A 15791-nucleotide genomic window follows, 5' to 3' on the forward strand; every position below is an offset into this window, starting at 1 on the left:
AGAGATCGTTATACAGAGAGAGACAAAATTCGGTACTGTAATATTAATAATACTGTACTAAATAACCTATTTTAATTTAAAAAAATTATCAAAACGAATATAACATTGTATTCCTCATAGATTTATTAACGAATAATATAAGCAATACAGTATAAAAAATGACTGTACAATTAAAACATGTGTACTGTACAATAAAAAAAATAATATGCTACTGTAAAATATATTTAGCCTACATTACCAAAAAAGACTGTCACCTTGTTCTGTCTTCTTTTCCCTTTCCACAGAACTGACCTGACCTTGTCCTGAAGACGCATCGAATCTTCCACAGCACTCATATCGTCTTCCTGGTGGATGAAGAATCAATGCAGTACTTTTGCCGCATCCAATGCCTGCTGAGGGGTCGGAGCTGGTTCTCTCTCTGCTTCCACTTCCGAGTCACTGTTTTCTTCTTCTTCTACACGAACTGCTTGCAGGATGTCCTCCTCAGAAAGTCCAGATGTTGTAGCTACATTTTCATCAACTTCTTCAAAATCCGTTAGCTCTTCCGGTCCGTAGGTGACAGTAAGTTCAAACTGTCTGGCCCAAACATCTAATGGCAGGTCATCTTCATCATCAGTCAATCCTTGATCTTCCAGCCATCCTGCGTGTTTGAAGGAATGTTTTATTGTATTTCTCGTCACCTCGTCCCAGGATTTACTAATCATTAGGATGGCGCCAAGAATGTTTAGTTTAAGATCTCCATTATTCTCAACCAATTCCATCAAAAGTCTTCTCCTGTAATGGCTTTTCAAACTCTTGATGACACTTTGGTCCATGGGCTGAAGGACACTCTTTGTGTTTGCTGGCAGAAAACAGAGTTCGATGTTTTGAAGGTCGCGCAATACAGGATGAGCAGGACAATTGTCTACAAGCAAAAGAATTTTTTTCCCTTTAAGCTCGATATCCCACTTCCTTTCTTTATATTTTTATCGCTTCTTCAAAAATTTCCGAGGTCATCCACGCACTTTTGTTTGCTTTATAGGCCACCGCTAGATTTTTTATGTTTTTAAAGCAACGCGAGTTTTTCGACTTCCCTATCACTAACAATTTTCGCTTCACCGAACCTGTCATGTTAGCGGCCACTAAAACTGTAATACGTTCCTTAGAGAGCTTTCCACCAACGCAATTTTTCCAATTTAAATTTTAAAGTTCTGTTTGGTGTCATTTTAAAAAACAATCCAGTCTCATCCGCATTGAAAATGTCGTCTGACGCATATCGTGCCTTCAGTCCAGGCCACACGTTTTCTAGCCAATCATCCGTTACGTTTTTGTTAACATCGCGAGCCTCTTAGCTGATTTGGCTGTAGTTGATCTTGTGCCGCAGCTTCCACTTGCTCAGCCAACCCTCAGATGCCTTGAAATTCTCAATTCCAAGTTCAGTTGCAAAAAACTTAGCTTTTGTTCTGACCACAGGCCCAGAAAGTGGAATATGGTTCATACGCTGCTGCTGGAACCACTGAAGCATAGCGCGATCTAAATCTTTGTGCTGAGGTTTCCGCAACTTCTTCCTGCTACCGCCCTCCATCTTCGCTTTAAGCCAATTTTTTCTGTCCTTCCATATCGTAAACACAGTAGACTGAGACAGCCCCGTCCGGCGACACAACTCAAACTGGAAATGAAAAGTCGTCAATAGATGACAACATCTGTGTGATAACAGTTAGGTAAGCCGCCCGAACAATAAACTTGAGTCACTTAATTCTCTGATAAGAAAGAGTAGAATGGGTGGCCGCATTCCTTAAGCGTAAAACAAAACAACCGCTGGACAATGACCTTGCCACTCGTGACTCAGGTAGTCTGAACTTTAAACACAATAACACATTTGTCATCAACTATTAAACGCTAAAAAGTTATCGCTATAAAGAGAGAACGATATCGGTATAGAGAAAGAATTAATACATTGTTCTTATGACGAACCAACCAACGTTTACTATTTTCATCGTTATAGAGGAATTATTGTTATATAGGGAATCGTTATAGAGAGAGACTACTGTATTTCTAAAATACGCAAAGAAACTGCGGAAGGAGGACTAGGGCCCATAGAAAACGTACCAAATGTAGAGTGAACACCAGAAAGTTCACTTACGATGCAATAGTTCGTACGCAGCTACTTGCCGTCGTGCATAGTTTTTTCTTTAAAAATTTACCGCCGAGATTGAACAAAGTTTTTGCACTGGTTAAAAAAGACATAAGATTTAGCAAATATTGATTGAACGGCCCGATATTCTAAAATGGAGGCATCAGTATTTGCGTGAGATAAAAAAATTTCGTTCTCAAGAATACACTGTCGTTTATTTGGACGAAACTTGAGTGAATGTTGGACATAGTGTTTCCAAAGAATGGAAGGACCTCTCAGTGACTTCAACCAGGGATGCGTTTGTTAAGTGGTTATCAACAAGCCTAAAACAGCCAACACAACGAGGCCCCCGATTTGTTATAGTGCATGCGGGTAGCGAATTGGACTTTGTAGAAGGTGCTGCTTTTTGGTTTTTAGCTAAAAAAACTCAGCGGACTATCATGTTGAGATGAATGGTCCTATATTTAAATAATGGTTTAAGGAAAAGTAGCTTCCTAATCTTCCAGAGAAAAATGTTGTGGTGATGGACAACGCTTCGTACCATTCGACGAGAGAAGAAGTAATTCCGACACAAGCCTTCAATAAAGATCAAATTAAGACATGGTTGCTAGAGAAAGATATCTTTTTTGAAGAAGATTATTTAAAATCAGAGCTCATGGAAGTTCACATACAAAGTAGTAAACACATACAAAGAAAAATACATAAAAAGAAATATTGCCTCACACAACACAGAGTTTAAGACCGCCGCTATGGAACAATTAATGAGAAATGCAAACTATTGTAAACTTTCTATTAAGGAAGTGCAAAAATTTTGGGTTATTGACGGGTTGATAGACGATATTGATCCTGTGGTAATAAATGTGACGGATGACAGTGACAGTAATGAAAGTGATAGCGATGATAGAGAAGATGAGAATGATGTTAATATGCAGTGAGTAAATTATGTGATAGTGTGCAAATCGGCGGACACAAAGTGCCAAATCCGAAAAGTCTGTAAATAATAGTCCGACAAAAGTGAAAATTAGGTAATAATGTGAAGAATTTCATATAATATAACTCGGACATTGAACTCGCAAGTAGGAGACCGAACTTTGGACTATATATATATATATATATATATATATATATATATATATATATATATATATATATTGACACTTAATGAATTGACACTTAATATAAAAAAGAATGAAATAACCACATAAGCAGAATGGGGGAGACACGTGTGGTCAAAAGAGATAAATCATTAATCGGTAGAAGAAGTATCGGCCGACCGCGCAAAAAGATGGAGTGACAACCTTCCATAGAGATATCAATCCGCCAATGAACAAGCATGATTGCTTATAAAGAGGAAGAAGAATAAGAAGATAAAAAAATATAAGTTTGATACGCTGAAATTTATTGGGACACCCTGTATATTTCAAAATAATTTTAAAATATAGCTTTTATCAATTTACAAAATAATAATTTAAAATTTTTTTACTCTTTCGCTGTAATCTTTCGTTCCGTTAGTGGTGATTCACCTTGTATACAAGGAAAAATTTTTATGTATGTAATTGTTGTTATTACTTACATAAAAATAAAATTAAAGTTGCACTTGTTTTTTTAGTTACATCTTACAAGTTTTTTAGTTACAACAATAATAAAATTTAACTATTTTTATAAGTCCTAAATAATTACATACCTACATCCTTCAATTAAAGAAACAAGTATTTATAATGCATTATTTTGTATTCAACTATACATATCCTTTTATTAGTGAAATTAATTAATTACAACTACACAGTGCTGAATACGGCTCTGATTAGAATGAATCATATAATGTACAATCTAATAGCAACACTTGCCTGAGAGTTTTGGCAACACTGATCTCCATAAGCACAATGTTATTATCTTAACGTGGAACGTTCTATAGCTGAAAACATGGACCCAAATATTTCGAATATGCCTTGCCAGCAGTCCACTAATAAGTGTGTCTAGCAGTTGCGGCGATACAGGAACGCGACGCGTAGAAATATTTTTTACATTTAATACATTAATTCAATACAAACAATAATTACAATTTTTTTAGAAAAAAAGATTTTCTAATTATTTTCATAAATATCTAAATATGTATTATAATTAAAATAATTAAAATTAATTTTTTTTTAATGCCACAATAATATAAATTTTCTTATGTTAATTAATGTATGTTTTGACTACACTATAATGTACTTTTAATTGAAAAATATAATATTTATTATACATCGTTTTCATTGTCAATAATTTTAAATTACAGGAAATACTTTTGTAACATTATCTAAACTAGCTTCGCCTTCAAAATAATTAAAATCTAAACAGTTATTTTCCATTGTCCAACCATGGGTTAATGGCTCAAGAGAATAAGTAATACTGTTTTTTGCTTGAATTCATTCACTTATTTGCCACTTTGCTCTTAATTAATGTTGTAATAATGCTGGTTTCGAAGGTGGTAACTTTTGATTGGATGCATTATTTTAATGCAATATTATATCTTAGTTCATTTATGGATTCGTAGGTATATATCGAGAACTATCCACATTTTTTATAATATTTCCTATGTGAAACCATAAAAGTGATTTCTCTATCTGAAGGTGACAAAAATTTGAATTGTATTTAATCTACGAATTCTAAGCTAAATCATTATGTGTAGTTATTGATTTTACATTTAAAGACTGTAATTCGGCCATGCCATCAATCATACATTTTTACATTACAATATCATTTTCTAATACATACACCATATCAGACTTTTTTGTCATTCTTTTAGAACCATATTCTTACACTCAATATTATAGATAAGTAAATTAACTTCTCGATTAAAAACCATCGAGAATGCTCTTTGATATACAGTTTCTGGCTTAATACATTTTTTAACTTTTATTCCATTAACCGTTATAACAGAATTCATATCATTACCGCACATCAGAAAATTTTTTTAAGTTAGTTTTCTTAATTAATTCATGAAATTTGCAAGATTCGGAATTATTGCTACTAGATAAATGCGTATTAAGTAACGATAAACTCACTCGATTGGAATAAACTAAATCTTTAACACCTGGCTCTGATAAACATACGCACAAATTTTTTATTACTCTTATGATAGCTATGCTCCGCCTATGATTCAGTATACTCGAATCGACGTTTCAAGCGCACGTGTTCTGATGGCACCGACACTGTCTAGCGGCGATGGTTCTAGATACGACTATGCAGCTGTTAGCAGTCCAATTTCAGGTGCCGGAAATTCCTTCCTTTCAAGAAAGAATTGCAAATAACTCAAAAGGAAGCATTTTTCGAAAAATTATCAAGAGAGAAAAAGTGTTTACAACAATTGCAGTCCACAAGGAATCATTAAAAACATATATAACCGAACTTTAAAAAATATATAGAATCGAATAAAACGGTTTTACTCCCGTCACTGTATATATTGTAGTTTTAGATATATAGGCAGTCGCCAACGTTGCTGGGAGACTCCATATATTTCGCTATTCCCCTCATATTTTACTTTATTTATGATTGTTGATATATGGTTAATTGCTTTGATATATAACTTTTTAGATTGATACCCTAGTAAATCCTCTAAAATCAGGAATGAAAACTATTAAAAGTATGCCAGAGCAGCTTATAAATACCGTTGATGAAGTAGTCGGGGGATTAACCAAGGTATTTCATCCAAAACCAGATAGATTTCCTGAGGCTTGCAAAGTTGGTGCTTCTATAGAGGAGGTAAGAAAAAAAGATTAGTATATAGCTTGAAATATTCAAAAATACTAATTTTTATTATAAAAAGGTTAATCATTTTTTAAATTCGCTGTATTCTTTGACTAATGTCCAGCATCCCATTAATTTAAACTATTTATTAACATTAGAAAACAATGAGTTTTTATAAAAATTATTGTATAAACCTGTTTTAGATATTAAACTCATATCGTAATTGTAAATATATTTGTTTGTAATTTGTTAGAATATAAATAATATAAAAAAAAATTGTAGAAAAAGAAAATTTAAAAAAATAAAAAAATATAAAAAAAACAGAAATAAATCAAAAAAATAAAAAAATAAAGAGAAAACATGAGGAACTTGGACAGTCCATAATAAAATAAATAAAAGTAAAGTAAAATAAATAACTAAAAAAGCACCTAATAGGAAAAAAACTAGAAACAAATTACCAAAAACAAACAACAATTTATATATTTAACAGGTTTTGTTATATTTGAGGGTTGAGTTTACCGAAAGTACAAGCTGATTATAGCCGCAAATGTCAAACATGGAACAAAAAATTTCGGTACAGCAGTGTTGGCATGTTTTTATAATGTAGATGCTGTATGCTTCAAATACAAAAAGATAAAGCTTTAGAAAAGTACATTTTGTTTATATTATGTTATGAATATTTTATTTATTTTCTTCTACATGCCGTTTTCTCAGTAACAATCGTAATAATTTTTCATGGAATATATATTTCATATATATCTAAATGCCATAATCTCGAAGTTTACTTAATTGCTACATTAACATTATCTTAGCCGAAATTAAAATAATATCTAGATTTAGAAGGCTGTTGCAATAACAATTTTGACTTCTTCTTCTTTTTATGTAGACATAACTCTGTCTGTTTTTCAATGTGCCTCCAGTAAGTTGTCGTTCTACCGTCTCTTTACTACTTTATTTGATGTAATTCGCCTTATATGATCTTTCCGTTCTACTATTCTATTTTTACCCAGTCGTTGATGTTCTCCACCTTGCATCTACGTCGTATATCTGTACTTCTAGCTCTGTCCCATAGTGTTTTACTATCAATTTTCTAAGTGTTTTCATCTCTGCTGTTTCTAACATCCTTTTTGTCCTCTCTGTGTCAGGTCGTATTTCTGCCTTTCATTTCTTTTCTGAAATTTTTATTTCCCCATATTGTTTTATTCAGGTAACCTGCGGCTCTGTTTGCTCTATTCACTTGATCTTCCACTTCCGTTTCGAGCTTTCCGTAGCTAGATAATGTGATGCCTACATATTTAAACTCCATCACTTTTTCTTTTTTGACAAATCGTCAAACACTTTTGACGTGTCAATAAATTACTATTGTTGGCTTTTATTTAAAGTCACAATAGATTGTTTATTTGAAAAAGGACGAATTGAGATTTTAATTTAATAATTATATCCTAACTGAAATCCCATACCAAGATCTACAGTCAATAAATTAATAAAAAATTTTAACGAAACTGGTTCCGTAAAAGATTTATTCAAATCAGGGCACAAAAAACTGCATTATCTGACAGAAAATTTTAAGATGTTTGTGTCCTGTTAGAAGACGATCCACACGAGTACTAGACAAATATCCCGAGAACTTGTAAAATCGTAACTCATAATTTTACTGTGTAATTGTAATAGAATCTATAATATACTTTAATTACGAGGATATTTACCTTCCGGTATAATTTTATAAATTGCTCAATTTTATTGCAATAACTTCCTAGTTCGGAAAATAATTGTGTAAGCGTCTATGTACAAAGATGCAAATTACAATGTACAAGGTACTGGACTTTTTGATTGTTGCTTTATTTGTGAGATTATATATATATATATATATATATATATATATATATATATATATATATATATATATATATATATATATATATATATATATATATATATATATATATATATATATAAATAGTTTGTTATTTCCTGACCGTGAATATTTAAATAGAAACTTTTTTATTTCCTGGGTTTGTCGGTCTGATGTAAATAAAACTATTTAAATTGTGCTTAAACGTTTCGACAAATTTGCCATTTTCAATAAGCACTTTATTAAACTTTAAACATTACATTTTACATTTAAATTTCATGTTTACACTGTTTTAAAAAGTTTAACTTGGATTAAAAATTGGTATCTGATATTGACAGATGACATCTGGCAGATATCTTAAAATATGAGTGGTTCAGGGTCGTATCTTAAAAATCTGCCATTGTGAATTGAAAAAACAACTCAATTTATTAAATTATGATGCATATTGGAAAGATCTTTGATGTCAGTCTTATTATTGATGGAATTTGGATCTTTTTTTTCAGATGATTCACATAAAACTAGTTTTAGTCTAGTTATTTATTTTGTAATCAGTCAGAGGCTTTTTTCAGGTCAATTTAATTTTATGCTTTATATATACCCAGTAAGCACAAGTACGTACATAAGACAAACTAAGTACGTACTGATGGGACATAAAGTATGTACAATGTACGTACTTTGCTGTACGAAGTACGTACTTAATACGTACATAAGACGTACATTTTCCAAATTATGCTACATACCTAGTACGTACTGAAGGTACGTACCTAGTACATATGGAAAGTATGTACCTGGTACATACTATATATACATATTATGTACATACTATACACACTTATTATGATTTATGTAAATAAAAGTAAATATAGGTGAATATATCTTTTTTATTCATATTTGAAGTACAAAAACAAGCAAAATTTATAAATCTTAAAGTTTACCAAATGGTTTTATTTTAAATATACTTCCTCACCCACAAAATACATTTTTCAGTATGACTATATAAGTTAAAAAACACTCGACTGAATAAGATAACAGGAAACCACACTACAAGCACCAACACCAAAAATAAGTAAAAAAAATCTAAATGAATGCAATGAATTATCACATCAAAACTGTACTCCAAATTAGGTTAGATTAACATAACCTATCATAATAAATATGTTTAGCTCTTCTTTCTCCTGGTACATACTTAAGACGTAATAGTACGTACTCTTCTGTATGTACTGCTATGTACCGCAGTGTACGTACCTACTTAAAACGTACATTTTACGTCATGTACGTACAGTACCAAAATTGTACGTACTTAAAACATACTGTGCTGTTTGGGTAAAGCAAATATGTCTATTATCATCCATAGTATCATGTGATATATCGTATGTCGCTATACGTTCACTAATAACGAAGACAATGTGTAGTGCCCGTTTGGTAGTCTCTTTGTTTGTTTTTTCTATTTAAATATATTCGTTATATCCTTTTATTTGCTATGTCGTATATTATGATTCGATCAGTTGTTTATTTTGTAGTCAGCATTAGACCTTCTGTAAGTCAATAAATCAAAATTTGTCTCTTAGTTAAACTATTTTTATCCATAGTGCCCTAAGACATCTCGTATGTATCTTCTTCTTCTTCTTCTTCTTCTTCTTAGCCTTCTGTCGTCCATGTTTGGACATAGGCCTCTCCCAACTCCTTCCATCGGTCTCTATCCTGAGCAACATATTTCCAATTTGTTCCGGCTATTCTTTTAATGCCATCAACCCATCTCATCTGTGGTCTTCCTCTTGGTCGTTTACTTTTGTAAGGTCTCCAATGTTGTATTGTAGTATTCCAACGTTGGTCTTTTTATCTAGCAGTTTTGTTTTGGATCTTACCCAGTCGTTCCTCTTTTTATCTGACAGTCGTATACCTAACATTGCTCTTTCTATTTTTCTTTCTGTTGTGGCTAGTTTATTCATTTTTGCCTTGGTTAGGGTCCAGGTTTGACATCCATATATCATGATAGGAAGGATGCATTGGTTGAACACTTTGCTCCTCAAGTATTGGGGTATTTTTCGGTTCTTAAGTATCCAACTAAGTTTTCCAAATCCTGCCCATGCTAGTCTTGCTCTTCTACTAATTTCCACACTTTGGTTCTCTTTGTCAAGTCTCAGGATTTGGCCTAGGTAGATATATTCCTGGATTGTTCTATCTCACTGCCATTTATAGTTATACGTCTGGGGTCATCTGTGTTTGTCATTAGTTTTGTTTTTTTCATATTCATTTTTAGGTCGACGTTTTGGGAGCTGGCTGCTAGTTCCCCCATCATAATTTGCAGTTCCTCGAATATGCTCGCTATAATCACTATGTCATCAGCAAATCTGAGGTGGTTTAACTTGTTGCCATTAACGTTAATACCATAGTTTGACCAATTTGTAGTTTTGAAGACGTCTTCTAGGGCTAGGTTGAAAAGCTTTGGCGATATTACGTCTCCTTGTCTCACTCTTCTCTTAATGGGGATGGGATTTGTATTTTCGTCTAGTTGTACTATCATAGTTGCATTTTCATATATATTATGTGTTATATATCTCGAATCTATTCTACAATTATTAATAGCTTGTTCTAGGGCCCACATCTCGATGCTATCAAACGCCTTTTCATAGTCGACGAAGGCAAGAAATACGGGTAGTTGGTATTCATTTGCCTTCTCTATCGATGTTTTCATTGTCAGCAGATGGTCTGATGTACTAAATCCTTTGCGGAAGCCAGCCTCTTCAACCGGTTGGTAATTGTCCATTTTGTAGGTTAGCCGGTTGTTAATAATTCTCATAAATAGTTTGTATACTTGACTGAGCAACGATATAGGTCTATAATTATGTAGATCACATTTGTCCCCTTTTTTGTGTAAGAGTATTACTAGACTCTCGTTCCAGTCTTTAGGGATCTTGCTACTATGGAGACATCTATAAAATAGCTCTGTTATTACAGGGATTATTAATGTCTTGCTTGTTTTCAAGAGCTCGGCAATTATACCGTCGTGTCCTGGAGCTTTATTATTTTTTAGCACTTTTAAAGCTTTTTCTATTTCGAATCCCTTTATATTTGGTAGTACTTCCGATCCCACGTTTTTTATTTTTCTTTTGACGTTCTCATTTGTTCTTTACACACATCAAGGATGTGTAGAAGTCTTCGACAATATTTGTTATTTTATATCCTTCTCTTCCTTATTGTTGGCGTATTTAATTTTGATGATTTTTTGAACTCCCAGTGCGGGTCTTAGACATTTTAAGCCTCTGTTGTTTTCAATGACTCGCTCTATTAAGTTCTCGTTCCATTTTTGTATGTCGCGTTTTAGTTCTTTTCTAATTGTTTTATTAAGTTCTCTGTATTCTTGAGTATAGCGTTTGTTTTGCGCTAGTAGTTGTCTTCTTCCCGTCATTTGCTGTTTAGTCTCATTGCTTATTTTGTCGTCTTTAGTCCTTGTTTTCTTTGCGACCTGTAGTCCTGCTGCGAGAAGGTTTTTATTTATGGTTTTATTAATCTGGTCAATTTGATCTTGATTATGTGAAGGATCAGATTCGAATTTATCCACTAAGCCCTCTCGGAATTGCTCTTCATTTGTTCTTAGTTTAAAGGCATCTACCCTCGTTGTTTTTTTTAAATCCTTTTCCCTTCTTCTTTCATGTTAATATTTATTTTTGCTCTAACTATACGATGGTCACTAGCCGTTGTTACGTTGTTTATTGTTGTGACGTCGTCAAATATTCCTTTGTTGTTTGAGAGAAAATAGTCTATTTCATTTTTGGTAGTTCCGTTAGGTGCGATCCATGTCCACTTTCTGTTAGGTTTCTTTTTGTAGAAGGTATTCATAACATACATGTTTTCTTGTTCCAGGAATTTCATGAGTTTTTCTTCTCTTGTGTTTCTTGTGCCGAATCCAAAATTTCCAATCTTGCTTTCAGAATCTTCAATCTTACTTCCAAATTTGGCGTTAAAGTCTCCCATTATTATTTTGGATTCTTTGTTGTTATCTATAGCTTTTTTAAGGTCTTCGTAAAAAGAATTTATTTCCTCATCGGTTTCTTTTTTAGTTGGAGCATAAACTTGCACGGTCATTATGTTAGTCATTGGACATAGTTTTAAGACCATGTATGTAATCCTGTCTGATGTGCTGTCAATTATTTGAATTTGAGATTTTCTCTTCTTGTTGATTAAGAAACCTACTCCACCGTATATGTAGTCTTTCCTGCCTTTAAAATAGAGTATGTTGCCTGAATGTAAGTCCACATATCCTTCACTTCTTCTTTTAACTTCTGACAGTCCCATTATGTCCCAATTCAAGTTCCCAATTCCTCTTCTAGTTCGTAGAGTTTTTTATCTTTTGGTATGGAGCGGATGTTGTATGTTGCTATATGGAGTTGTTTGTTCTTCTTCTTTTTCAATGTCGACTTGCCCCCCCCCCCCACCCCACAGAATCCTCCTCGGGCAGACTGTTGTTACGGCGTGGGACTGTGGAATAGAATTCCTACCCACCTGGGGTACCTTCCGTGTTTCTGTTGCAATCGACATGTTTGGTTTTGGAGGTTTTGGCCATATCCCACCACGCTGGCCAGACGGGTTGGTGGGGTAAAAGAATGTGTCGTGTCCACCATTGTAACCGAGGTTAGCGGCTTACTCAGTTCAGCCAACACCCCTCGGAAAAGATGGGTCGGCACCACTCATTCTTAATGGATTCGTATGTATAGTATTTTTCATATAAAAATGCGTGCACGTCACAATTTATATAAAGTGACCCCACTTATATTTAAAATTTCCAGAACGTCAACCTTAGAGTTGACGCACAAATTTTCCTAACACAGCTAATAATTCGAAACCCATACGGAACTGCTCGATCTTTCATAGGCGTCTATATGGTATAATCATCAGAAAAATGTCAGAAAAATAATCATCATTATATTGGGAATTTGAGAATTATATTGATTAAATAACCAAAAACATTTGTTATTATTACTAATATAAATTTTATGAAATAACTCTTTAAATCTAATATTCCTCAAAATAATAATTTTAATTAAATATATTAGACAATTGTACGCAACTGATATGTGAATACTTCAAATTTTTTGATAGTTCAGCGTGTGGTAAAATTGTTTAAAGTGTTGCCACTTTTTTAGAGTAAGAATTTTGTTTATGTTTTGATTTCTTACACAATTTACTCATATTATATATTAATAAAAGAATATATAATATATTATAAGCAAATAAAGGAAACGATAAAGTAGTGGGGAGATTTGGAGAGGATGGACAAAACGATAACGGAGAACGTCTGATTGAATTATGCGAACTAAACAACCTAAAAATCACCAACGGATTCTTCAGACATAAAAATATTCATAAATATACATGGACGCAAGAAACACGAAAGCTGAAATCGATAATAGACTACATAATAATCAAACAAGATACCACAATAAAGATCAAAGATGTGCTAGTCAGAAGAGGAGCAGAATGCGGAACGCACCATAAACTACTGACAGCAAAAATGGACATTAATTGGAAACAGAACAAGACCCCTCTACAGAAGAACCGTTGAACACTATAAGAGAAAAACAATACAATATAGAACTACTCCAAGAACAATCAATAAGAGAACTATACCAACAACGTCTAGACCAAAAATTAATAGAATTTAGATACGGCAACATCGAAGAAATATACCAGCATATAAAGGCGATTATAAAACAAGCAGCATTCGAAGCCCTTGGAGAAAAAGAACATATAACAAATAAACAGCACTATTATGATATAAATGAATCAACAAAAAGAATAATTGAAGAAAAAAAGCAACTATACAGAAAATGGCTGACTACAAACAACGATGAAATTTATAAAGAATATAGAGAAAAAGATAGAGAAGTGAAAAAACAAATAACACAACAAAAGAATGAAGAATGGGAAAGAAGCTGCTTAAATATTGAAACATACATAGGAGGTACAAGAACGTCGGATTTATGGAAAGTACTGAGGGCATTAAAACAAAACTCAAAAGAAAAAATTAAATTGGGAAATATACAAGATAAAGAATGGAAGGACTATTACAAGGAACTGTTAAACAGAACAAAGACCACAATTCATTGGAAAAGAAAACAGGCGAAGACGAAGCAGATCCCCACAACAAGAAATAGAAATAACAGATAGGGAAATGAGAACGGCCATAAAAACAATCAAAAATAGGAAAGCACCGGGACCTGGAGGCATCTCACCTGAGCTTATAAAATACTGATCAAAAAAATTACACCGGATGATACAATGGATATTTCAGAAAGCCATAAATGGAGAACAGCTCCCAAAGGAATGGACGGAGGCATATATGACATCTATATTTAAGAAAGGAGATAGAAAACGATGCGAAAACTACAGAGGAATAAGCGTAATATCATCAATAGGAAGATTATATGGGAAGATACTGCGAGAAAAGATAGAGCAAGCGATAAAAGGCAAAATCGGAAAGGATCAAGCAGGCTTCACGACAGGAAGATCATGCATAGACTACATATACACACTGGAACAACTGTTGGAAAAGAAAAAAGCAAAAATAGAGATATAGATTTGGCATTTATGGACCTGAGAAAGGCGTATGACTTTGTACCAAGGTCAGAACTATGGGAGGCAATGTACAAATTACATTACGAAATACAGACCGAACTCATAGAAGCTACAAAAGCTCTGTATAAAGAAAATAAAGTGTCCATTAAAATGGGAACAAGAATCATAGGAGAGTTCACCACAACAAAAGGGCTCCTGCAGGGTTGTTCTACATCTCCAACCCTATTTAAAATATACTTAGAGAAAGCCTTGACTACATGGAAAAAAATGCGAAGGCATGGGACTACCGGTACGGAACGAATACCTATATACGTTAAGCTTTGCAGACGATCAAGTAGTGATTACACAAGACCAAGACTGGCCTAGATATTAATCTCGCGAAAACAGAGTACCTATCTACCAGTGAAGAAGACATAGAAGATCTACAGATTGATGACAACGTAACAATCAAAGGAAAGGATAAATTCAAATACTTGTGGTTTATAATCAAGAAAAAGGCAACAACGGAGGAAGAAATTACACAAAGATTAGGACAAACAAGAACAGCAATCCGACAACTTAACTAAGTATGGTGGGATAGACAAATAAATATGAAGACAAAAACACAGATTTATAAAACATTAGTACGAAGTATTATGACATATGGGGCTAAAATTGGATCATAAACAAGAAAAACAGCAGTAAGATAGTAGCAACAGAGATGGAATGCCTGCGAAGATGCTGTAGAGTAACAAGAATGGATAGAAGAAGTAATGACGAAATAAAGCAAAGAACATCAATAGAAACAGACATACTAACATACATAGAACAAAAAAAACTAAAGTGGTATGGACATGTAAGAAGAACTAGTGACAGCAGATGGATAAAGAGAATAACCGAATGGAGCCCCATAGGAAGGAGGAAAAGAGGACGACCCCGAAAATCTTGGAGGAACTAAGTAGACGACGCCATGAGTAAGATAGGCCTAAACAATGGAGAATGGAACAACAGAGAGAGATGGAAACGGTTGAGCGAGGGAAGGCAGTGAATACTGTAGAATCCCTGAATATATATATATATATATATATATATATATATATATATATATATATATGTATTAATAAATTGTATTTATAAATACATACTAAATTTAGATTAGTAGCTTTAAAAACTAATTATTGTTGTGTATTGTTATTGTTCTATGCCAAAACAACCAAATAGTCTGTAGAAAGCTAAAGCCGGGTCCAAAATATGTAACAAAACATGTTAAATAACAAAGTTGTACAACAAATTTGTTTTACAACTTTGTTTTGTAACTTGTTATAACATAGCATCCATACTAGATAACTAAAAACAACACAACAAAATACAAATAATGTTACAATTATTTTAATGTACCTTAAAAATGAACTCTTATAAAAGTTCGATTTACAGAATACAAGTGTGTATACAGAATACAGAGTGACTGTCTGGGCAAGTACAGTCGTTTAAATAATCGCTCTTTGGGATAAACAAATTGAATAACTTTGTTATCTATGTGAA

General features: G+C 33.2%; 1 protein-coding gene across 4 annotated transcripts in view; it reads left to right on the plus strand.

Moving 5' to 3' along the window:
• The window catches only part of LOC140441409 (sorting nexin-13-like), a 1016720-nt gene that overhangs the window by 692038 nt on the left and 308891 nt on the right, over positions 1-15791 (plus strand). For all 4 annotated transcript variants that reach the window (XM_072532120.1, XM_072532123.1, XM_072532119.1 and 1 more), the window contains one exon: positions 5690-5857. In XM_072532120.1, the coding sequence (XP_072388221.1) occupies positions 5690-5857 (168 nt within the window). The remainder of the gene's footprint in view (positions 1-5689; positions 5858-15791) is intronic.

Source organism: Diabrotica undecimpunctata, chromosome 5 (genome assembly GCF_040954645.1).
Source record: "Diabrotica undecimpunctata isolate CICGRU chromosome 5, icDiaUnde3, whole genome shotgun sequence".
NCBI lineage: Eukaryota > Metazoa > Arthropoda > Insecta > Coleoptera > Chrysomelidae > Diabrotica > Diabrotica undecimpunctata.